At 43.3% G+C, this 25929-nt stretch overlaps 2 protein-coding genes across 2 annotated transcripts in view; one reads left to right on the top strand and one right to left on the bottom strand.

Moving 5' to 3' along the window:
• Positions 1-3788, top strand: part of kmt2e (lysine (K)-specific methyltransferase 2E) — a 28563-nt gene extending 24775 nt beyond the window's left edge. The window contains 5 exon segments of the mRNA XM_080492206.1: positions 73-341; positions 506-585; positions 659-738; positions 1475-1828; positions 1830-3788. Coding sequence (XP_080348332.1) covers positions 73-341; positions 506-585; positions 659-738; positions 1475-1828; positions 1830-2516 — 1470 coding nt within the window. The 3' untranslated portion in view covers positions 2517-3788.
• A 2659-nt stretch (positions 3789-6447) lies between these two features.
• The window catches only part of lhfpl3 (LHFPL tetraspan subfamily member 3), a 32055-nt gene continuing 12573 nt past the window's right edge, over positions 6448-25929 (bottom strand). The window contains exons 2-4 of the mRNA XM_080492430.1: positions 10462-10692; positions 7791-7844; positions 6448-7688 (exon numbers count right to left, since the gene is read on the bottom strand). Of these exons, the coding sequence (XP_080348556.1) occupies positions 7822-7844; positions 10462-10692 (254 nt within the window). The 3' untranslated portion in view covers positions 6448-7688; positions 7791-7821. The remainder of the gene's footprint in view (positions 7689-7790; positions 7845-10461; positions 10693-25929) is intronic.

Below are 25929 nucleotides of genomic sequence, written 5' to 3'. Positions count from 1 at the left end.
CTGCCCTCTACTGGTGTATCATCAGACGTCGTCTTTTCTCAAACATCACCGTGCCACTCTGCATCCCGCCAGGTTTCCCTCCTAGAATACCGAAAGCGTCAGCGCGAAGCCCGCCGCAGCGGCTCCAAGACCGAGTGCAGCTCCCCCGTCTCCACCGTGCCGCCTCTGAGCGTGGACGCCTTCCCCATCGCTCTGGAGGCCGCCAGCGAGCCGCCTCCTCTGCCTCCTGCTCCCGCAGCTCCCTGCAGCAACGCCACCACGTCTGTAAAAGAGCCTCAGACGAGTGAGGAGACGGAAGCTGGCGGGGAGAAAGGAGAGACTCAAGGAGGAGAGGGACAGTGGTACGTCTTCACACAACCTGCCTTATTCAGCCTAACAATACAATATATGTTGTCGTCTGCTTTCCTCTCCATATATGTTGATCCAAGTCTCTAAAGTGCATCCATGTTTGTTGAGGTTGTATGTCAGGTACATCATTCAACGTATTCCTGATGTTTCTCCTCAGGACGTCGTCGACTTCTGTGGAGCAGGCCCGAGAGCGCAGCTACCACCGAGCTCTGCTGCTCAGCAAAGATAAGGAAACAGGTGGGAGAGACTACCGCCAGCGACAGATGAAGTAGCAGCTTCACGTGTCTTTAATACTGTTTGACTCTTTCAGACGGTGAGACAGAAGGTGGAGATACACCTGCTCAGAGAGACTGTGCCTCCCCGAGTCTACAGAAGACCCCCACACAAACAGTAAGTCCACATTGACCCTGAGATCACGCAAAAACCATCAATCTCTCTATTTAACAAATAACAACTCATTCAGGGCTAAAACCTGTGTCTGTTTGTCGTCCGTGAGAGCTGAACATAAGAACTGAGGTTCTACATATGTAGAAGAATACATTTCTAGATCAGTTTGTCTTCCAAGAGTCTACAGACATAAAAAAAAATACAATTTGCTGCAGCAAATAAAATGCATTTAATTGTATTTACGGTCAGAGGTTCCTAAATAAAAACATTTGGAGATGAACAATGGAAAACAAGGGGGGGAGAAAGTAGAGCTGAATATATATATATATATATATATATATATATATATATATATATATATATACTGGAGCTCTTAGTAGCAGAGAAATACAGGCAGTGACACAAAGTTCGGAGAGCAACAAATTGAATTAAATGTGTGCAGTAAACCATCCTGCTGTTCCAGAATTGAACACTTTAGCACCTTCCTCATTTGTTTCTTCAAAGCTAATTATTGTAAATAAATTGCGATTCAATAGAAATTTAAAGAGAGTAAACCTTATTGTAACATCAGCAGACAGTTGTACCATTGACAATATATTAATTATGAATTAATTAAGCTCCAGATGCTGCCGGTTTGTCACGTAACTCGTTTTTTGTGCCTTTAAATAGTTGGATGGACTTCTTTGTCAGTTCATTGAGAACTTTGACCTGATGATGTCACTCTGCTCCTCTGCTGCAGCCCTGCTCTCCCGGGCCAGTCGCTCCGCCTTCCAGTCGGGCCGCCAAGGAGGACGACGGCGACGCTCAGCCTCGGACGCCCAATCCGACCAGCCAGCCACCGAGCAAGCCGGCAGGAGCCAAGCCGGCCCCGCTGACCCCCACCAAGCTGCACCCGTCGCCGCTGCCGTCGTCTCCCGTCCATTACCCGGGACCCTCGCTCCTGCACTCGCCGAAGCCTCAGCCGCAGGGCTCGCCCTACCGCAGCCAGAGGGCGCTGTTTTCTGCCCAACCTCCGAGCCAGCCGCAGCCCCAGGCTCAGCCCGGCCCGGCTCCGTTCCCCCAGTACAACTCACAGAGTGCCCCGCCCCCGCCGCCCCCCCCCTCCTCCAGCGCCGCCGGCCTCCACCGCCTACTTCCCCAGCCAGAGCCCTTCGCCCGCCGGACCCTTCCCCGGGTTCAAACCCTCCGTCACGCCCTCGTACCCCCCGGGGTCTCAGGGCCTGATGCAGACTCTGCCCCACAGCGTGCACTATCAGAGCTCCGCCGCTCCCCCGCCACCTCCCCCTCCCCCTCCTCACCCCATCCCCGGGCCCACGCTGCTCCACGTCAACCTGCAGCCCCCGCCCATCCAGCAGCACCAGCTCATGCTGACCACTGCCCCTCCCCCACCCCCTCCCCCCCAGGGACAGGCCTCCCAGCAGCAGCCACAACCCTCCGGCGGCCCCCTCCTGTCCCTCACCCCTCCGCCCCCGCCTCCTCCGCCTCCCCCTGCTCCCTCAAGCAGCACCCCCATGCAGCCCCACCACTTTCAGAACTTAGGGGGGTTTCAGCCGGCGCTGATGCACCCCGGTGCCACCACGAACCCTTCAGTCCCCCCCACCACGTACCCCCCGCCCCTCCAGCAGACCGGACTGCCTCCGCCTCCCCCTCCTCCCCCACAACAGACTCAACAAGGCCCGGCCCAGGCCGCACCGCCCCAGATGCCTGCTGGGACTCGTGGAGCTCCGGCGCCCTCGGCCCCCTTCCACAGCTCGGGGTACCTGAGCACAGGGTGGCACTGACCCCTCCCCCCACCCCCGGAAGCCCCTGAGAACTCAGCTTGAGAGGGGCTTGTACCATAAGCTGTAGATACGTTTTCTATGTACCTGAACACATGGCCAGTGGAAAAACAGCAGACTGTGGGAAGAAAGGGTACTTTTTAAGAAATTTGAAATAAAAAAAAAAAGGCAATTTTAGGACAATGAAATAATCTTCAAGACAAACTATCAAAGTGAAGATGGACGCCCCCTCACCCCCCCAACCCTACCCCTTGGTGCTCATAGCCCCCCCCCCGTCCCTCCTCTATCTTTATCTCACTGGCCTCCGTTTGTTTTTATATCTTTCCTGTGACGGAGAGGGCGGCTCTGTTCTGTTCTGCGTCCTGTTCGGACCCCCGATGTAACGCCCCGCACTTTGTTTATCAGTGGACATTCCAGCCTAAACTCGCCCGCCACCTTACTCCTCCTCCTCCTCTCTCTCTCTCCTTGGTCAGTTATTACTCCTCTTCTCTCTTGTCTCTTGTTCTTGATCTTTACACCATTTAATCGTTTTATTCTAGTGGCTCGTCATAGCAAACAGAAAGCTTTTTGTATAGAGAAAGAAACCACAATTATTTTTTTTATTCTTCTGTCTAACAACAAAATATCTGTTCACCGCTGCAGATTCACAAAAGACCCGTTTCAGGGGAGCGAGTGTGTGTGTGGGGGGGTGTCGCTGCCCACAGAGGCTGCACTTGAGTGTGTGTGTGAGATTGTTACCAGTGTGAGTGTGTGTCTGCGTGATTGTTACAGGTGTGAAATGTGTTTGTGTGTCTGATGGTTACAAGCGTGTGTGTGTGTGTGTGTGTCAGAGTGCCCAGTCCTTCTTGACAGTCGCCCCCTCCCCCCCCTTCGGTAGGACGTTAGCGGTTTATTTTTGAATATCAATGGTTATTTGTAGAAAGTGTAATTTAATGTATAGGTGGTTACTCCAGCTTTCACCAGGAACAGGTTGTAAATATTTGCTTCTTTTCTTTTCTATGCTTGTACAATTCGCTCCCATCCCATTTTGAAATATGGTTGTAAATATGAACGCTCTTCTTGGCAAAGCTGAATGTTTCTGTGACTGTAGCATTTATTTTTATTTTATTTTATTTTTTCCCCTCTCAAACTCTTTCGACCTTGTCTTTTTTTTTTTCTTTTTTTTTTTTTTATTATTTGTGTGTGTGAGTGTATGTTTGTGTGGCGCGAAGAGACTCACAGACACTGCACTGGTTGGCTATTTTCATGGTTCATTATAATAAATCACTGTAATGACAGTTTACCACTTGTCGTGACATTTGTCTCTGGGAAGACATGATTCATTCATCCATTACCAGCTTCTTTTGACATATACACTACCGCTCAAAAGTTTCAGGTCGCTTAGTGCTTTTCTTTCAAAAATAAAGACATTTCTTTTTTTTCTTTTTTTTCAATGGAGATAACTTTAAACTAATCAGAAACACACTCTATACTTTAATGTGGTAAATGACTATTCTAGCTGCAAATGTCGGGTTTTTGGTTTTTGGTCTCCGCCAAAGACATTCGTGCCTCAGGTTTGTAAATGAATATGATGGATGTACACATCTATTTATTCATTGTAAGCTAAATAATATGTTGACATTAGTGAATTGTAAAGCAGCTGAAACATGTAGTCTTCACTTACCTTAAGAGTCAGATCTTTATTTTGAATACTGGCATTATTTAGAGAGAAAGTCGAGTAAATTGAATATAAAGGAAGTGAGAGGAACGGAGCCATTTGAATTATGTTAAGTGAACCAGCATTTAATGTAACCTATTATAAAATGGAGGTTCAAATATCAACAATTCAATGGATGAAGAGTGTTTGTCTGCTTTATTGCACTGTTAATAGATCAACACAGATTAATCAGCGGTCATTAGCAGGCCTGTGAATGCTGCCGGTGTTGAGGTCATGTGATGGTTGATGTTTATGAGGCTTGCAGCCACACTCTGATCACATCGTGGCCTCGTGGGTGGCCCCAAAACTGCTAATAATGGCTTCATCTAACAAAGACACGATGCTGTAATCTTCTCTCAGAGCGGTGCTCGGCCCGCGGCAGCCTTTTAGGATTTGCGGGAGCAGACTGCACACGTCTTGCTTGGATAAAAGAGTCCATGTGCATGAAAAAGATGGTTTCCAGCCTGGCCAGCAGGCCTGAATCCACTGCAGTCCTGAGTGATTATGATGCTGCTGCTGGCCTTCATCGTGTTTCATCAGCCAGTACAGGCACCACGAGCACACTCCCAAATCCATTCCAGTAAGCTTAGACCTTTTAATTAAGTGTGAGAGTATCTCATGTTACAGTTGAATATGTATCACCATCATCCCACCCTTTGCTAAAGTCTTAAGATACTCTGAATGAAATTTTTTTAATATAAAGGTATTGGTGGTTAGCAGAGTTTATTAATCCCAATGTGCTACATGTCTTACATTGGTAACCACATACTGGAACAAGAAGGGAATAATCTCTAATCTCTCAAATTCAACATTTTCACTAATTGCACCTATTTATATTTATCTGTGATTCAAAACAATGTTAATACAGAATATAATATTAAAAATAAAGATAACCCAATTTGGTTCAAATTCAATTTCAAGAGAAAAGTTACACTGCTAAGAAAAATAATCACAATTCTGATCTATAGATAAAACTATTTAAATATAATTTGTTTTTACTGTTCCGTGAAGTGAGGCACTTTGTGGTTGACCTGGCTCCGGTCACCGAATTGTAGGGGTCACAGAAATGTACGTGACACCTGTTAGCCTCTTAGCACACAAAGTGGAACTAGTGACATCTCGCTCCACAATAAAATCCCTTCTAACCAGGATTCTGAATCCAAGCAGAAACCAGACCGAACACGTGTTCACCTGATTAAAAACTTTCTTTGACATATTTTGCTCGACAAAGTAATGCTGACTGCTAAAACTTGAAGGTGTCGAACGGTTAAAGGTGACGAGAGCTTTGGTTAGCTGGATCTTCCATTATTTATTTTTTTGTTTTTCATTCCTACTGTTTTTTTGTTTTTGTTGTTTTTTTTTTTACAAATAAAACTATTTTTTTTCTTTTTCTTCAAATGGTAAAAAGTTTTATGTTTTGGTGACCGCCTGTCTGGTTACCTAGCAAGATGTAGCTATTAGCGGCTAACTGTTGCTAACGTTTGATGAACTTCATCAAATGTCTTCATCAAAGTTTTTCTCGTGGAGTTAACAGAGTTTTGCCTTTGTGCTTTAGTAGATTTAATACTTGTTGACACACTAAAATCGCGTCCCTTTCTGCTTTGATAACTGCTAAAATACCGCTAAAATTGAGTTTTACCTTCTAACGACTGTTTTGAGGTTATTACACTTTAAACAATTGAGGTGTGTAGACATTTCAGGGACATTTTGGTTAAATTTCAATAAGTATACTGCTTGTTGACATAAAAAATTTATGTAGAACACTTGTTTTAGATGATTACTGTGTTGGTAATATGAACAGCTGATATTTAGTTTCTATAGCTTGAACTCATCTGCAGTTTTTAAGAACAGGTTAGATGACTTTCCTTCATTTATTAGGTTCACTACTTGTTGACAAATAGAAAAACCAACTTGTAAAAGCAGTGTGAAGGAGATTGCTATTGTAAATTGGATAATATATTAAATAATTGTCGTGGACAATAATAAGAACATAATAGTTGAAACATATGCGAGTACATTTTCTTTGCATCTATTTTAAAGCATGCATTGGTGTTAGCACCTGTTCATGTTGAATTATTCTGTTGTTGAATAAATTGAAGTTGAATTAGACGGTTCGAATACCAGCCGGGGCCTTTCTGTGTGGAGTTTGCATGTTCTCCCCGTGTTTGCGCGGGTTTCCTCCACATACTCTTTAATTTCCTCACACCGTCCCAAAACATGCACGTGAAATTAATTGGAAATCGTACCGTTGCAATAGCTATCAAAACACAGATGGGGGATTGAATTTTATTTGTCATATCTCTGAAAACATACAAAAAAGATGCAAAACACTTTGTGTCTTTATTACATTATTTTCTGACACAACCTGCAGACTAAAGTAGCTGCAAGGAAACTGCTTGTGAGTCAAGAAATGTAGTTTTTAGTCCACACACTTTAAACAAATTGCATATGCAGAGGTTTCTAAGGTGCTGGTAGGTAAACTTGAACCAAACTTTCTGTTTTCTCTTATTTCTCCACCAGAATAGCACTTTCCCCAATAGCTTAACCTCACGTTTGTTTTTTGTTTCCCGTCATATATTGCCACATTTAACATACATTGATCATGTTTTCATCCGAGTCTGTTCACTTGCGAGAGTGAGGAATGACAAATAACAAGAAGATTGAAAACGGTCTGTTTCAGTTCTTCACAATACTCTCAGGTCACAACAAACTCTATGGCACGTACTAGTGATGGACAAACAGCCTGACAATTCAAAGTGTACGTCTCAAAGTCAAGACACATGTATAAGGGACATACTCCACATATAGCTATACACAGTTATTAGGCTTCATGTTTTTTTCTATTTATCTTTTGCACAATCCTTCACGTTAAAACTCGTAATCACCACAACTGAATTCTATCACATCGAACATTTAATTATGAGAAAACATTGCTGTTCTTTTTTTTTTTTTTTGTCCTTTTACTTGCATTAAAGGTCAAACTGTCCCAGCCAGATTCCTTTGCAGGGTCTCTGTTGATGTGACAGGAACGAAGGTCTGACCACCTTGAGTCTGTTAAGTCCTTCTTCTCCTGGCTAATTTCTTTTGATTTGATCTGATTTGATTTGAGCGGCCGCTGCTGCGTAGTGCTTGTCCCGTCGAGTCCTGGAGCTGGTTTACCACAAGTCCTTGTCTTTTCTTGTTTCCTCAGGTGAAACTGTGGCTCGGGTATGGCGTCATTTCTCATTTCCACACGGGCAGCCAAAAAGTACTTTTAAAGATTTCACCCTGCAGTCTGACATGAATATGAAGACGTATTTTACAGAGGGAGCGTTCAGAGAGCACTAACAGGCATCCTGGTTTTCCAACACTCGCAAAGACCTTTTCCAACTTCTTCCTTGCACTGTTGATTCCCAACACATCAGCGTGGTGTCCCAGCCACTGTGGACCAGGAGAAGGACGCTGGATCCTGAAGGAACGTCACATCTAGGCATTGAGGCCTGCAGGAAGTAAGAACAACCAAATGGTTTGCAATGGGTGAATTATGTCTTCTTTTTTTTATAAATAACAGAAGCAACAGTTTAAATATATCCTGGCTTTACCTGTGTGAGACACAGTTTTCCCATTCTCAGGCTATATGGCGTTGTTTCCGCTCTCTGTGGATGGAAAACAGGAGACATCGGTTCAGGGTGAAGAAATGACCGGCAGGGGGCAGTGCTGCACCAACCGTCTCCCAGTCAAGTCAAGTCAAGTCCTTCAGTTATCCCACACAACGATTATACGTCGTATAATGTGCATTGAAATGCTTTAAGTACATGTTCCGCACCGTTTTTATAGGGTAGAAGAATACAAAAAAATGTAAAAATAAAAATTTAGAAGACAAATAAAGAAAATAGCACACTATATGACAATATCAATGATAATAATAATAATAATAATAATAATAATAATAATAATAATAATAATAATTAATAACAAAGGAAATTAAAGCACTATAAAGATAAATAGAGAAATATAGAGAAATATAGGTAGACCAGTGTCAATAGTGCAAGTACACAACATAGCCAAGGTAAATTGTCAGGTCTCTTTAGCCAGACACATAAAGTCAAACCAACCACCAATGATGTTGGACAGGCATCAATATTCATCTTTCCCAGTGACTGGATGAGACAAATATTCCTTTTAAATTTCATGTGCCGTGTGATGGATCGTCCTGTTTCACTTTCAAGTTCAGATTTCACACACGTCCGTCTGTCTGTCTCATTGACTCTTTCTTTCGCTCCCTCCTTCTGTATCTTTGTCTCTCTCTATCTGTCTCTCTCTCTCTCTCAGTCACCCTCTCCATCCCCCCTCCCGCTCAGTCTCGGTCCCAGCTGATTGGATGGCTGTGATTCATTTGGACAGGCTGGCAGAAAGCTGTGTAAACATCCATTAGTAATTCATGACTCTGTCCAGCATCCCCAGGCTTCAATTAACCCTTGCTATTGGTGCATTCTTCCCCTCAGTCACCCGTCTTTCTCTCTCCCCTCTCCAAGTGCCCTCCTTCATCTGCATTCCCCCCTTCTTCCTCGCTGTTTTTAAATCACTCCCTTTGTGTCCGAGCACTGTTGTCACCTCATCCAATCAACAAAAATGCCACACGCAAGCAAAAGCAGCCAAACTGGCATCTAATGTATGCAGATGACAAAGTTCTTTCCGCGTGTGAAACGATGAGACATTTTAATAAAAACCTCCTGATGGGAGGTGAAGAACAGCAGAAAGAGCAACATGATGCCTTTTCTATCAGGTGTCTCATTCTTATAATAAACTAGGATAATAGTTTTCCTGTTAAATCAGTCTGCAACATTTTAGTCTACTGTTTCTTGATGGTATTCCAAATGACTTTACACACATTGGGGGAACAAATCAACAAATATTGCAGATTTTCTTGAATTTGCTGCGTTATTTTTGCAAAATTTTGTATTAACTGAAAAATAATGAAGAATAAATGTAAACTAAAGTCAACAGTGTTGAAAAACATGATGATGCAGTTTGTTATATTTAGTCTTTTTTCAGCTTGACAAAAGAATCAGAAGACAATCAAAGAGCTTAACCTTTTATGCCAAACATTAAAAAAAGTGTCCAACGAATATCAATGCTTGGAGAAGTCATATTTAGGTTGTTTATTTGCAACAAGAATTCTATATAGTAGACCAGTGGTGAAAGTGTGTGTTCATCTTTTAGAGAAATTAGATAAGTTGGAGTAAACAAACCTAAATGCTTGTCTTTAATGTTCTTTAGACAAAACATTCAAGAATAAAGAATTTGAGGAAATTGAGCTGGTGTGACCGTGTGGTATAATGCAGGATGTCCAGAAGAGAGCTGTTCGCTCTTGTGATTCCACCTTCTACCACTAGGTGGTTTTACAGGAAACGTTAGCAGCACCAGGGGCAAACAACTTGTTCAAACTGAGCAGGACCTTGACACCTAGACGGTGGTATTTAAATTTTACAAGCTGTATATTTAATAAAAGTCCCACTCAACCACATAAATGTCCCAGAGATCAAGAGTCAAGTCAGACATTCACTTGGCAGGAGAGGCTGATACAGTCAGATTAATCTTCCTAAAATAACTTTAGCATCTCAGGTGTAACTTCACTTAGTTTTGTTTCTTGGATTTTCAAACTGTGTGCTTGTTTTGATTTTAATCATCAAGCAGCTACAATCTGAGCTTCAATCAGAAGTGAAGAAGATGAGATATTTTAGGGCTATTTCAGGAGAAGTGCTGTGTCTTTAGACGATGTGGAACGCATGAACTCATATTTACAAATAGTGTTTTAAATCAGAAGGCGATTTAAAACACTAATCACCGAGAGTTAAAGTTGTAAAAACAGAAAATAAACCTGAAGTTTGTAACAACTGGAGCGTATTACGGTCAACAAGCCTGTCTAATCAATGATGATGTGAGTTTAGAACAAGGACACAAATAATGTGATTAAAGTCAAAGCCTTTTCACTTGTAATCACATCTGGAGCTCGAACCCTTCAGAGCCGAATGCAACATGAATTTATTTCACATAATGACTTTAAAACCACCATTATGAATTCCATGTATTCTGATTTCAGAAAAAGTGTGAGGGAACATCTGAAATCACAGCCTGCATGTTTCATCAGTAATTTCTGGAGCATTTCTCATCTCCATGTGGATTGTTAAGCTCCAAATGAATGAATCCAGCCGAGTTCTCGGATTGAAAACAGCTCGTGGTTATAAAGTGTGACGGCATGTCTCTTCTTACTGTCTCCCAGCAGCTCCTCGGACATCAGGCTGTCCTGGCGGTTTCCCAGAACGAAGGCGAGGAAGGAGAGGATGAGGGCGTCCATGATGCCCATGATGGCCAGGATGTAGGCCCAGCGCACCGAGCAGGCGCCCAGCGTGTATTTGTCCGTCTGCTCGCCGCACATCCGCTTCACCTCGTCGCTGTCCCAGCCGTCCGGGTAGATCATGCAGCCCAGAATCAGAGACGTGCCTGGAGCGGGAGAAGAGGAACCAGGGTGAGCTGCTATTATCGAGTTCTCCCTCAGTGTAAACCTAAAAAAACATAGAGTTGTAATAAAAAGCCTATTCCCTGCACGATTTCATTTCTTTCAGTGTTTTAGAAGAAATCATGACAGAGATAAATAAATTAAACCGTGAAACCATTAAACATCTTGTCGAAACATTTATTGAACTGAACGTATTTGTTAAGTGTAAATGACACGAATATTATTTAAGTGCAAATCCAGTGTGATGTCAGCTGATGCAACCATGATATTTTAAAAAGCGTCGAACCAGAAGCTTTTTATTTCCTTTAGATCCTAGCAGTTAATAAAATCAGATCACGTGTAAAACATTAAAAACTCCAGCATTCAAATAAACAAATTCCTGAAACCATGAAACTAATGCACATGTTCAAGTTGAGGTATAAATAATACACAGTGTTAAAACTGACCCAGCCTTAACATGGGAAATATAGAGCTTTCTATAACAAATCCTCAGTTTTCTAGATGCAGTTCTTTATTTTCTAGTCTGATTTTAGTATTCTTGAGACCCGCCACTGGGGAGACTTGTACCATCCTGATTGTCTTTGCCTTCTACTTCCTCTAATTATAAATCAAGAGCAAAACTATTCTCAAGGTTGTTTGACGTAAAAATATCTGGTAATTCTTTCCATATTGTATTTTGTATTCTTTATAGCCCAGTAACTTGCTTTAAAATATCAATTAACTTACAGCACATTTCTATTCAATAGTCCAGTAATATTGTAGAAGACAAATGAGAAGAATTGGACACAAGATAAAAGAGTTAAAGTGTGAATTGGTATGAAATAAGTCTGGTCTGTGGAGGTGCTGCAGGCTTGGAGGAGGATCATCAGTTCATTCGGTATCTTGGTGAGAATTTGTCAAGTTAAGCGCAAGAAAATAAAACAAGAAAATCAGTGACACGGGAGAATAAAATCTCAGGATTGAGCGTCACACGGAGGACAGACACGTCACCGCTTCCAGAAACACACTCAGTCTGTTCGGTGTCTTAAGAGGCAGCGAGACGAGGCTTAGACTCAGATATTCAGGGATTAGTGGTAAAATGAGGTTCGTCTGGGGTTAAAGGGGCACGGCACTGATTTTACGCTTCAATACGAAGGTCCAGAGGGAGACTTGTTCAGCTTTACTCATAATTAATGCAAGAAATGAGCAAAACAAACTGAAGGATTAATGTAAAATGATTTGCTCTGCAATTTAAATCAACGTTTTCTTCTGTTTCTTTGTTGTTAGTGCCTCCTGCACGTTCCCCCCAAAAATACTTCATATACGGTTATAGAAATATTAAAACACACGATGAGGCTTTCTTTGACTTTTCGCTCAGCAACACATGAGAATAATAAAAAGTGATTTCCAAATTTCACTCTTTACTGATTCTTTACTTTCTCTTTAAGTTTGTTTTTCTTCCCTGAATGGTTGAATCAACGTCAAACTGAAGTTAAATTGGAAAAAAAAAAACAACTGCAACTAAGAATCGTTGTTATCAGGTTCAGTACATAGATCATAAACAATCCAAGGGGATTCAGGAACTTATCGGGCCACTAAGACCCGGCGCCAACAGCCGTCCGTCACTTCTTATTCTCTCAATAAATCTCTTAATTTATTCTTTTGAATATCTAATACCTGAGATGTGCAGCATCCATTGAAATCATCTCAAACACCCATGTAATTTCCAAAGACGTGTCTCAGTCTGTCTAGATTAAAAATCGCTCTAAATTTTAAATAATGATAAATTTTTACTAGATTTCTGTAAGAGATGTAAACCTGTTTAACACAACTGTCGCCTGAATACGACTTACTAAATGCGTATTTTAGAAAAAAAAAGTGTGCACAAGTTTTGTCAGGTTTTTATTTTAGGATGTTTTTATCAATTAGGTTGTCAGGAACATGCCTTACATGCCTTACAAGTCAAAATGTCCCAGATGCAACACTTACATCACTGTTTCACAGATCAGTTTAATCATCACTGTCATCAATAGACGTTTCAGTGAGAAATAATAGTTACTAAAGGTTTTCTCCATGTGGATTTAATAGTTTAATAAAGTCAGACTCGTAGTTTCTGATCGGAGTGTGGCAGCTCCGTGTGGTTGAGGGTATTTCTCAGGTTCGCACACCAACGTGAGCCGCCAGTGGATTAAGCAGACGGATAATCTCCGGAAATGTCAGCGGTTCACGTCCTTTCGTACCCTCCTCCCGTCACTGTCTTTTCTCCCGCCGCCGTGACGAGGGAGATAAAACCTGCATGTGCGGGGGAGGCAGGCAGAAGAAGCTCCCCCACAGGGCAGGAGTTCAACTACAACCGCCGAGACAGCAACAAGCCACCGTTGCAAACACATTTATTCTGATTATTTTCATAAAACACGACTTGCAGTGTTGCCTTCGCAGACCACAGGAAAAAAATTCTATTTTCAATTTGTTTGTTTTTTTGTCCTGTTTGCTGTTGATCTGGTCGACTCACACCTCCAACAGATTACTACCGTAGGAAAACACACACAGGGAGATCATGCAAACCGCACACAGAGACAACCACGTGATCACGTCAACCCGAGTTTTCAGACGTCATCCAAACCTGGAGCGAGATACTGGGGCTGTAATCTGTGAAACTGTCAAGAAAAAGCTGGTAAACGCCACTTGGAGAAGGAAGACATTTTTTATGAAGGTTAGAAAACCGTAGTGAATAGAAATACACTTAAATATTAACATGCGTTTGTTTTTTAAGAAGAAACCACTGCGCTTGGATCTTCTGTGAAGAAAACGCTTCTTTAATGTTTATTTCTTATGATCAATATCAGCTGATTTGATACAGTGAGCTCACATTGCCCCCCGTGTAAAAGACCTTTCAGCTGTAATATTAATAGAAGTTGAACTGCTTGATGCCTCAATGTGAAATATTAAATCTCCCACCGAGTGAAACGCAGGAGATCAGAGCGACGCTTCCAGAGGCTGCAGGTTCGATGCTGATAAACCCTGGATTACGTGTTTTCAGTTAATTATCAGATTCCTTTCAGAGTAGAGAAAGTGTGTGTAGAGAGTGACATAAAACTTTGGTATTTTAAAATATCGTTCTGACTCACATCTGATTCATTTCAGCTGTGTTGAGGGTTTGTTTTTCAATTAACATGAAAATCATCTTCACTCCAGAAGTTTCTGTTTATCTGTCAAAAGTCAGATGGATTACCTAGTTAGTTATCTCGGGGGTTAGTTACAGTAGTGGTTTATTTGTGCACTGAATCCAGTTAAGACTCGTTGTCACACACTTTAAAGTTTAAAAGTCAAACTAACTTTCTTTGTTTTTTAACTTAAGCTTGTTTATCTCTGGGATTTTCAGTTTGTTTTTCTAAAACCTTAAAGTGTCTTTACGTTGGGGAAAAAAAAACTTTCAAAGTAATGAGTAAAATAATTAAAAGAAAATGTCATTATATTAAAACTGTTAAAGCATTTTGACAGACAAAAAGTCAATGTTAACATCAAAGTGAAAAAGTTCTCATTGACGACTGAAATGGTCAAGTTGAAATGTGTTTTCCATTTCATGTTGCCGGATGTAAGATTTAAGTAAAAGGAATCCATCTTGGTTTTTGTTGTTTGCCCTCATTTTATTGTTGCGGAGTCTTTTAAGCCATCAACATATTGACGTTACATCTTCTGTTTCTTTTAATACCCCACAAAGTAGCGGGACTCGCTACAACACCATGTGGTACAAAGTGGTATTTCAAGTCAGAAAACATTTGTTTCTACAGTCTATTAAACGTTTTATGATTTTGGGGGGATTTTCCATATGTAATGAACATATAGTTTGAGAAACGATTAGAACAGTGGGGGTTGGAATTGAAGAGTTATTCTCTTTTGATGCGGCTCTGACGAATTGATCGTATCTGGAGACAGATCGGTGCAGCCTGTGTCACCTGAGACCAGACGGGTTATGAGACATCGTGTATTTAAACTTCTGATGTGACACCTTGTGTTAGCAGACCATGTGAGGCTTTATTGACGCTCGACGGGGAAGACATCTGTTTCCATAGAGGTTATGTAAAGTACGTGTGCCACTAAAAAAGTTTCTCCATCCCTTCTGTGATTAAAATGTCCTTGATTTCTCTTTGTAGCGCACACACACACAGACACAGACACAGACACACAGACACACACACACACACACACAGACACACACACACACACGCACAGCTCGCTCAACACACGTCTTGAAGGCCTCCCAGCTGACAGCTGTTGGCAGCAACATGGCAACAATCAGAAGAGGCAGCTTCATATTGTAGACCTCTGTGTCCAATCGCCACATGGTGTTTTACACACACACACACACACACACACACACACACACACACACACACACACACACACACACACACACACACACACTCATAAAGGTTTAATGGCCTAGTGGGCTTTCGGTTCTGGGGCCAATATTAGTTTGCATGATGCACAAACACAACAGTTGTAAATCCATTACCTCCTGCAGACTGATGTTAATCTTAACCAGGACTTCCACTCGCCTAATCTTGAAAGACATATTGACAATTTCCCCAAACATACTGCACGATATTTATGGGTGGAGAGATTTTAAGTGCTCCACAATAGTGATGAATGTGTGTTCACGCACGCACGCACGCACGCACGCATGCACGCACGCACGCACGCACGCACACACACACGCACGTGTGTTCAGACACGTCAAGCCTCTCATTATGGTTCCTTTCACAGGCTGTTGCTGTCCAGTGTGTTACATTCACGGTCCTCTAATCATCACGGTTATTTGGGAAATGTGAGCGCATGAGCAGGTGTTTGTGTGCATCAACTTCAAGGTGGAGCATGCGGCAAATGATATTAATCAGAGTTAATTGGGGCAGAAACTGGCAGATGTGGTAAAGTATGAGGACAACCCCCCCCCCCTTTGCTCAGCATCCCCTCACCCGCATTCCCTCTGCTCGACAGGAGTGTGTGTGTGTGTGTGTGTGTGTGTGTGTGTGTGTGTGTGTGTGTGTGTGTGTGTGTGTGTGTGTGTGTGTGTGTGTGGTGAAAGATAACAGAGGATCATAATTTGCGACATGAGACCTGCTGCACACCCCGTCCTCATTAACACTTCGTGTATTAAGCTCATTGAGTCACACTGGCCGCTTGGAAGTCATCACACTTCAGGGTTTAGCGCGTACATTGTTACATGTTGAAAATTTATTTAAAAAAAATACAAGAGAACCATTTGAAAGTCCTTCTGTAGCCGCATTTTGAATAAAACCTGGACAGGTGGCTTTACCATCATAGTGCTCACACAGAAAAGATACAGGTTGGTCTTTTTGCTGTGAGGTGACTGTACAAATCACCACTCCACAATGCCGCTTGTGAGCAACTATCCCAATGCCCAAAACACACAAAGAGAGTTTAGATGTGCAGAGCCTGCACCAAACTAAATTCATGTTCAGTAAAAGTCAAGCGGTTGCACTGTCAACCCATAAAAATCTGCCACATCGGCATGAACGTTGAGATATTTCACTGAGATAAACAGGCGCGCAGTGCAGGTCGAGAGATGATTTTTAACCTTTAACAGATGTAAATATAGGGGGACAAAAAATGCAAAGGACAAACATGTTCACTTTATAAGAAAACATGAAGATATAAGTAGCAACTGTTTTGATAATAGTACTATGTTAACGTCTGATAATGACGATTTGAGGAGATTGGGTCGAGGAGGGAGCCTACAGTAAAAAAAAAAGTTTACTTGTTTATTCAGTAACTTTACACCTTTTGTCAAACATAGATTTACAGGATTTGCATGTCATTATTACCATGTTCTGTATTTAAAGATAACAGCACCAGTCAGAACAGTTTTCCTCACAAGGAGCTGTCCATGCACTGTGGTGCTGAAATGTGTACCAGGACCAATGTCAACTGTTGTTTTCAGCTGCTCTGCACCACAGAGTCTAACATATTCTCTGTGATTTCAATAGCGACTGAGGTCACTGCGGGCAGCTCTGTATACACGCCAGCCCACAGGCTGCAACAGAAAACATACCCTCACTTTTCTTTTTTTTTCCTTCCCCCCTTATAACAACCAACACCATGCCTCTGTTGTCAGTGTGAGATGATAAGGAAGGAGGGGGGTGGGAATTGAGTGAGAAGAGGAATGAGCGAAGGCAACGAGACGGGAAATGATGAAAAATAGAAGAGAGGAGCAGCTCAAAATACCAGCTGCACAGAAAGACAGAGAAAGATTAAGACGAACTGATTCGGATGGAGAGAAAACAATGGCAATGAGGTTGTTATACTCATCAGGTAACAGGACAGGTTTGTGTGTGTGTGTGTGTGTGTGTGTGTGTGTGTGTGTGTGTGTGTGTGTGTGTGTGTGTGTGTGTGTGTGTGTGTGTGTGTGTGTGTGTGTGTGTGTGTGTGTGTGTGTTTCTCACTCTCAGGTACGGGTTGAGATGACAAGGCTGAGCGAGGAGGAAGCAAAGACTGGAGGGATCCGGCTCAAACAAGGGTTACAAGATTGGAATCCCAATGCTCCTCACTTGAGACACGGAGGGAATGAAAGTAGCTGTTTAAAAATGCAGCAGCAGACAGGCGGCGCTTCTCCATCAGAAAATGGCACAGAAACAGAGTAAAGCTCACTTCAAAGGCAGACTTCAGTAAAGCAATGCAAAAAAGGAAACCACACACAAAAAGAAGCCCAGGCTCATTCGCACTCTATTTTAACAGTAGTAAGATGGTTTTGATCACAATGAGAAGCAGAAATGAAGTTTTAATCTGTGTCAAAGCGACTGCAGTTTGACGAGGGTCCTTAAAGAGATTTCTGCCATAAACCTGAGTGAAGATCAGAGTTAATCATCTTTGAGTGGCCCGGCCCAGTATCAAGCACAGGCCAAGCACGAGTCATTACATTATCTGCATTTTATCATCTGTCTGAGTGAAATCAGCCGACCTTGGTTTAAGGCACCTTCAGTTAAACTTGACAGAGGTCGATCAACCTGTTGGTACGCCTCCCAAACGTTTTTAGTCCCGTGTGATTTGAGATAAAAACCAAACAGATGTCATACTGGAGCAGTGGTTAGCACGGTCAGCCTGCCGCAGGAGCACCCATGTTTGATTCCAGTTGGGTTACTTCCTCTGTGAATACATACCCAACAGTTCCTTCATATAAACCAACGTGTCCCCTTCGTTTATCAAACCAGTACTATCACGGATAAAAGAAGTAACAACAAAATAAAATGTCCTCAGCTGTGTTAAAAATGTTTATCATTTTAAGATGACTGATCTTTTTAAAAACCTTGAGTGAGGCAGCGCCGTGCTATTTGCTTCCTCTTTTATGGTGATCTGCATTAAAGTTATTCCGATAATCCTCCAGGGTGGAGGTATTGTTTTCCTCCCGCTCTCATACACGAGGCCTCCTGCTGCTTCACAGCACACTGGAGACAATTTCCGAAGTTGCATCCAAAGGCTGACGCTGCCTCAGATTTCGTTGCCAGTCTCTTTTGAAGTCGGTCCGAGTTGGAACGCTCTCCTCCTTCGGAGTTTTCAAACGAGCCGTAATCAAAGCTACCTCTGAGAATATGTTGGGGAGCGGGAGGTCGAGGATCCAGCCGGCGCTCAGATGAGGGGAAGATGCCGCATCGCCATGGCGACGGGCCGCCTGCTGTCACGGCTCCAGCTGATACGTGTGGATTTGAGCGGATGAGTGTGAACGCTGCCGTGTGAATGTGACACAAAAACCTCAGCTTTTCTCTTGCTGCACCCGCTCCCGCTCATCATCCCCTCCAAGCAGCCATAACATTACTACCATCAATCTCCCTTTCGTAGTCAAACCAGCCTATTTGACTGGATTTGTCCCGCACATCCCACAGATGCTCGATTGTTTATGATCAGGGTAATACCAAGTCAACAACTCAAACTGGTTGTTTTTCTCAAACCAGGCCGCCGCCATCAAAAACACAGAACAACACTTCTGAAATGCTGGTGATAGGAACAGATAAGGAAATACGGTGAAGTTGCTTGTGGTTGATATAGGGTCTAGGAAGAGAAAGAAGACATCAAGATCATATAGTCAAGTGCTGACCCAAAGTCACATCGTGATGACAACACTCAACATTTGTGAATATCCTGCAGCCAGGTTTTCAGTTACAGTTACAAATTTTTCTTGGATAGGACACAGATTAGCCTGCAATTGCGACGTACATCACTGAGTTAATCTTCCATAATCCGTAATCTTCAGAGCATCACTTCTCCTTCCTTGGACCACCTACAGACCACCGACGTCTCTCTCTCGAGCTGCAGTTTCGGAGATGCTCTGATCCTCTAACAAGCCACGATAAACAGATAATTGGTGTTATTTACTTCACCTGTTGGTGGTCATGCATGTCTGTTTGATCTAAATCCATTGCCCACCGAGCAGCCGGCCGCTCCCGCGAGCAACATATGCTCAAACACGGCCGTAATTGGGAGCAACATTTTGTCTGCTGCGAGTAGAGCGGGACCCCATTCAACTAATCGGGAGTCAGGGGAGTAAATTTTGGGCAGGTGCTTCAGTTAATTGTGCACAAAAGGCTCCCAGAAAGAGGAAAAAAAACAAAACAAAACATGTGTCACATCTTTCATGTTCACTGTCAGGGAGGCTAAAATCAATACAATGATGGTGAGTGTGAAGCTGCAGTAATAGTCAGGCTCAGTGACGGCTGCGTGAGGCGAGAGCGACGAATCAAACAACAGGAACACGTGTTATTTTCCCAGTTGTAGGGCAAAGGGTGAGCCCAGAGGGGCGGGTTTTATTTGCAACGTTCGATCCGGCGAATGCTTCATTCCTAATAAGCTCAGGTGCGTTAAACGTTTGATCTCTCCACATCTTCAGATGCGGCGACGGCGCTTCTGAAAGTGGTTAGACAACTTTTGGCGCTCCTTCTGAATCTTTTAACGTTTGTCCTTATTTTCTCTCCAAAGCTGTCTGCCTTTGAAGTCGGACCGAGGGGATTGCTCCACTCCATTTCAGTATCTTCTAATGTTTCTCTGATCTGTGGTGATGGAAGAGCGTACATATGTTCTCCTCCCTTTCCTTTCTTCCTCTCGTCTCTTCCTGCAGCACCGAGTGCTAATGACTGATGATGTGAGGAAAAAAAAAACAACAACATCCACCTGGCACAAATTGTACATCGCATCTTGGTTAGATAAGAGACAATCAGAGCATGTGGGGCTCTAACTCAACAGCAAGCAAGCCCATTTCAGAGTAAACAATCTCACCATGAGTTTAGGTTGAAGTTATTGATGATTAAATTACAAGTTAAATCACAAAGTTCCAGCGCAGCGCCTTCATGTGTTTCTGACTATAACAAGTGGATAAAGCAGGATGGAAAACACACTTGAATCCGTTGAGTCTTTTCAAATTGTGTCATTTTTATGCGACAAAGAAAAAAAAAAACCTTTGTCCACTTGTCATGCAGCGACATGCTCTTGACCTGCTGGTTGCGACCCGCAGCGAGCTGCTTGGTTCCAAGGCTTGAGCAAATCTATGCAGGTTGCCATGGCAACACCTTGAACTCACTAGGGGTATATCGAATCCCAGGACCCCGTCCACCACCACATACCTGAATGGGTCAACATAGTGCCAGGGGACGGTGTGAGTAATAGGACGCCGCCAGTGTCATCAGCATCAGCACCGGGCCGGGCCGGTTTCCATGGAAACATGCAAGCTCAGAGGGAGGGGGGTGTGTTTATGGGGGGGCCAAGGTGACGACACACACACACACACACACACACACACACACACACACACACACACACACACACACACACACACACACACACACACATACACACACACACACACACACACACACACACAACCTTGACTCAGACCTAAAAGACTCTCTAAGTGCAACAAGGGCCACTGTTCCTCTGCCGTTTCCTGGCTGCTTCCATAAGTGAGTCCGCAGGGACGTAAACACTCCCTCGGCTCACACTTCTCAGCGCTGCCTGCTAAGTTTATCAAATAACAACCCTCTCCGTGCCGACACACCAGCTCTCGAGCCTTTTGATGTCCTCTCAATCTCAAACCTCATTTGTATTCCACGTATGGCGGCAGTATTCACTGAGCTGCCTTTGATTAAAACCCCACCACACAGAGACACACACACACACACACACACACACACACACACACACACACACACACACACACACACACACACACACACACACACACACACGCACACTTGCAAAACATGTTTTGTAATGTTAACATTGTTAGTCATGTTTCCCCCACAGCGCGGTCCCCTCCTAATTTGCAGCTCTATACAGCGGTTGGAGACGTTGATGGGTGATCAGTGTAATTAAGCGCTTTGGAAGTCAAATCAGATACTAAAGACGTCAAGCGACTTTACAAGCTGATACTTGAATGTGCTTTGGCTTGTTTTGGCTCTTTATTTATTTTTTCAATATCGAAACCAGATGAAATTTACTTTAAAGAAATATGTTAATGTCACTTTCAGTGTTGGTCAAGTTACTTGGAAATAGTAATTAGTTACTGATTACTTCCCTGAGAAAGTAATCCAGTTAGTTTACTGATAAATTATTTTCAAAAGTAATTAGTTACTTTACTTTAATTTTCAATAACATGATGCACAGCCTGAGTACGCTATGACAGTGGGGGGTCTGGGGCTCGTTTTTCTGAGTTTCACTTTCCTGCGCTGCTCACTCAGATTTGAGGTGGAATTTTTCACTAGAAAAATGTTTCATTCCCAGGCGGAGTGCAAAGCCGGCGCTCAGGTTTTTGTCACCTTTTACTGAGTCGAACTCAAAGCCAATGTCAGCATAACGCTGCGGGCCCTGCGGCCTCCTGCGCTCCATGTTGCGTCCTGTTGTCCCGTTGACGCTGATACGTCATTGTCAATGTCACGAGACAAAATCCCGGTTTAGTAAGGCAATGCCCACTTGCCGCTTTGTGATGAATCGAGGAGGCATCATTCAGTCTGGACAGATGACAGCCAGGTGTCTCCGAGAGTCTGAGGTACGAGGAAGACAGGAGGCTGTGCATCAGTCTCACTGACACCAGCATCACTCATTAACTCAAACCAGGACACCAGGTTGCACGTGGACGCACGGCGGGCTTCCTCCGAGGCGGAGTCTCGTGACGGGTCAAGGCGTCCTTGTCCTGTCGCCTCGCTGAGGGAGGAGAAGGAGGAGGAGGAGGAGGAAGATAAATCAGCCGGCCGTGTCCTCCATCCCGGCCCACTGATCAAGAAGATAAACCCCCGATGGGAAATCCATAAAGCTGGCTCCTCCTCGGGGCTCGCAGACATGCGAAAGCCAGCGGCGGAGGAAGAGATGTGTTGACAGCAGTTAGAGGACACAACCGCAGCTATAAAGTCTAAAGGCTCAAGCAGGAGCTGGATAGAGGCGCTCGCTGCTGGTCGCTCATTAGTTTTCAATATGGGAATAAGACTCCAGTCTCACGCTAAGAATATTCTTATACTTAGCAGCTTCATGGCCCGTTTTGTTTACCAAATAATACACAGAACAATAATACACCAAAACCGTCCAGAGCTTGACCTCAGTGCCGTTATTGAAACATTCCAGGCGGATCCGTCTGTTTTCAGAAGGTGACAGACGCTTTCAAAGCTTTTGAAGCTTCACAGCTTTCAAAGTGTTTCTAAACTACTTTTCCTGCCAACGTGGAAACATCTGAGATCAGCGCACAGGCATGCTGGTGAATTCAAATGCAGTCCATAACATTGTGGAACAATTTGAGAGGATCTGCATTTATGCAGAACCATCTCGTTTGATGGATTAACGGGATTACCTGATGAGCAGACGAGCCAGCATGTTGGCACAAACTGGGCCCCTTTCAAACTGTTAAAAATATCTTTCCTGTGCCTGCATTTTAAATTACACCCGAGGATGAGGAGGAGATGTGCTGATGTTTCAGGACAGAGGCCCGTCAAACCACTGGAGCAGACGATTCAGATGAGTCAGAATCTTAAGAATCAGCTTCATGAATCCGACATGAAAGATCTTTTCTACGTTGTGGCAATTAAAAGTATAGAGATGCCCTCTGTTTACTGTGTGTGTGTGGAGTTTTTCTCATAGCTGCGTGACTGTGACCCCATTTAAGCGACGCTTCAAGTGAAAAGTCCTCATTTTTATGTTTTCGTTCTCGAAAAGTTTCATGTTTACACGGCAACATTTTGAAAACGATGTCTGATTACACGACAACGGCAGAAACGGTAAAACCGATCTAATTTTCATATTGGGCAACTAGTGGTTGCTGATGTTTGTTTTTGTAATGAAACACCACACACATGCAGCAGAGAACAAAACACTATAAACCTCAACAATGGGAGTAAACGGACATTCTAGTGGACAGACGACCAGGTAGAATTGTTATTATGGTGACTGTCGACTATAAAACTACCAAGTCCAGGAGAATATGAACTGGGAGTCATGACACGACATTGTTCTATCCACTGAGCACGTGCAGAAGAACTATATACTACGGCCATCGTCGTCTACACAGAGACTAAGCCCGAGCATTTTCAGAAAGTTACGTTTTCGCCTGTTTACATGGAGATGAAGTCGGAGCAAGTTCCACCTTGGCAGCCATTTTCAAAAAGTTGCATTTTCAGTGGCTCATTGCCTCACTGCCATTGGTAAAAGGACACCCAAAATGCAACAAAATGTTTTGCATTTTAAATTGAAAACTTCTATGAGGGTTTGGTACTGAAGACGGGTCGATGTTTATGCACTCAAAAACCAATAAACAAAGTTTTTAGCTTGCATATTCTTCAGTGTCTGAGAAACTTTTACACCATCTTACAAAGAATAACGCTTTTGATGTATTTTTGCAAGAAACTCATAATTCCAATATAATTTACTATGATGTACTAATCTTCTAAAATAAATATACACTGTTTAATAAATTATAAAAAAATAAAAACAATTCATACTTCATGTAGAGGATGCTTGTCTTTGCACAATAATCAACATCAGATAAAATATTGGGCTTTGAGCGACACTCAAACTGAACACAGAGTCCCGTGTAATTTTACTTTGACGCGCTACTTATTTATTTTTTTGTATCTTCCTGTCACGCTGAATGGGCTGAGAGTAATCGCACGAAGTAACCTTCTCTCCCTTCGCCCTCAGGTCCTAATTAATGGGACTTCAGCTTGCTTCATCTTGTAATTATGAAGCCGGGGAGTGAGCAGTGTAAATCCAGACTGAGCAGCAGGAGGAGGCAGAGCTGCGGATGTTTGTGCTGCACGTTTTGCAGGTTTGTGTTGATTTCACAGCAGCGTGTGATGTTTCATTTTTGAGCCATGGGAAAAAGTTAATGCTGCCATCTGCAGATTAAAAGAGGATTGCTACTCTCAGTGCCTAAAAAAAGCTGCATCACAAGAGAGACGAGACTCTTCATTCATGTCTCCGGCTGTGATGATTTATTCACAAACAAGCGGTTATGTTTTGAAGGTATAATTTATGTCAAAAATGACTCAGGCGCTCGCGCCGAGTGAGGCGACGATGACAACGATGACAACGGCTCGTTTAATCTGCAAGGTCAATGAAAATTGGCTGCGATGTCCAGAATATCTCAGCTGTGAAGAGATGGAGCGCCCGAGGGATCGAGAGGAGCCACAACGTCACTCGACACTTGATTTGGCAAACTGTTGGTCCGGGGGCCTCGTTCCTCATGTTCATCCTGTCACATCCCATCACAGCAAGGCGAGCCTCAAAGCAACGTCTTGTTTTCAGCGCCGACCAGAAACTTTTGGAGAAGTTTCCGGTCGTCTGAGGTTATGACGAGCTGCCCGGAGGCGACGGGGAGGAGAGAGGTGGCGTCTGTTCTCTGCTGACGACTTTTCAGATCCCGACTGCTTTTTCCAATTAAATATTCAGTGTGAACGTCTGATAAGTGACAAACAGGAAACACCACATATTGGATCATAAGGTGGCTGCTGACCCAGGATTTAGTCTGAGACTCGGTATGTGGGTCTGTAATCTCGCAGGTCTGGACAGCAATCAGCCTCCCTGCCACTCCTCCTCTATCCTGGTTACACTAATTATATTGCCCCTGGGCTGAGGGGATAATCAAACCTTAATAAGGCGTGGAAGACGTGAGCGCTTCCAACAACAGACGTGCTGAACCTTCGCTGGCCTCCACGAAGCTATCAGCGTGGCGGGATCCCGACACATTTATCTGTCACCGTTGTCTGGTGAACTTGAAGAGGACCACGGAGCTGCTGCCAGATATTCAATGATGTTTGCATTTAAATGGGACACTCTGGCAGCTCGGAGAGAAAGAGTGAAAGCTTTCAAACCTCCATCTTTCATGGCTGATCTGCCTGGAAAGTATTATTTTAATCACATATAAAAGACCCTGGTTTAGATGGACTGCTTGACCTGATTGCAATTGAATTGTATTTCCAGAGACGGTTGAAAGATCGTCGTTTCAAAAGGATAAAGTTAATTTCACAAGTGGCACAATTGAGATGGGCAACAAAGTTTTACTGAACAGATGAATAAATAACAGTTGGTGTATAAAATACTAACTCACGCTGCTCCAATTTTCAGACCTTGAACTTTAAGAGATTTTAAGGGTCTGCAGGGACGGTGTCCAAATCTAAGACCAAACAGCCCCTTGCATTGTGATATGAGCAGCTGAAACAATGGTCCCACACTGGCACCTCTTCAATCTGACTGATCCCTGACTCCTCTCTAAACTAACCGCTCCCTCTCAAGGTCACACGTCTGCACACAGCACAGTTTCTCCAGTAACCCGACGTTTTCTGCTCTTCATGGAAAAGATGTGACCGCTCAAATCACAGCTAGGGTTTCCTTCTGAGTGGAAATTAAAGCCTTCAGCAGCTCAGTGGAACAGTGCAGCCTCTTGCTATTTTCTCTTCGACCAATCAGGAAGTCAAGCAATGTTTTCCACCGTGAGTTGAGCTAATCAATCATCATTATAATTCAGGATGAAGGGATATGTGACAGAACTATACAAAAAAATGTAGAAGATGTCCAGAACTAAGAAGAAGTTGGTTAGTGTTATTTTGGAGCTTCCCACACAGCTTTAAAGACAGCAGGAAATACAGAAAGACGGGGTGTTTTCTTCTCCTCTGGGACGAGCTTATGCTCCTTGAGATTATCAGTTTCCCCTTCTGGGGGATTTGTCACTGATCCTTCATGCAGTGGGCAGCAGGCAA

This window comes from Lipophrys pholis (assembly GCF_963383615.2).
Source record: "Lipophrys pholis genome assembly, chromosome: 22".
Lineage (NCBI taxonomy): Eukaryota > Metazoa > Chordata > Actinopteri > Blenniiformes > Blenniidae > Lipophrys > Lipophrys pholis.
The sequence above is the reverse complement of the archived record's forward strand: the minus strand, read 5'-3'. Positions and strand labels throughout refer to the sequence as shown.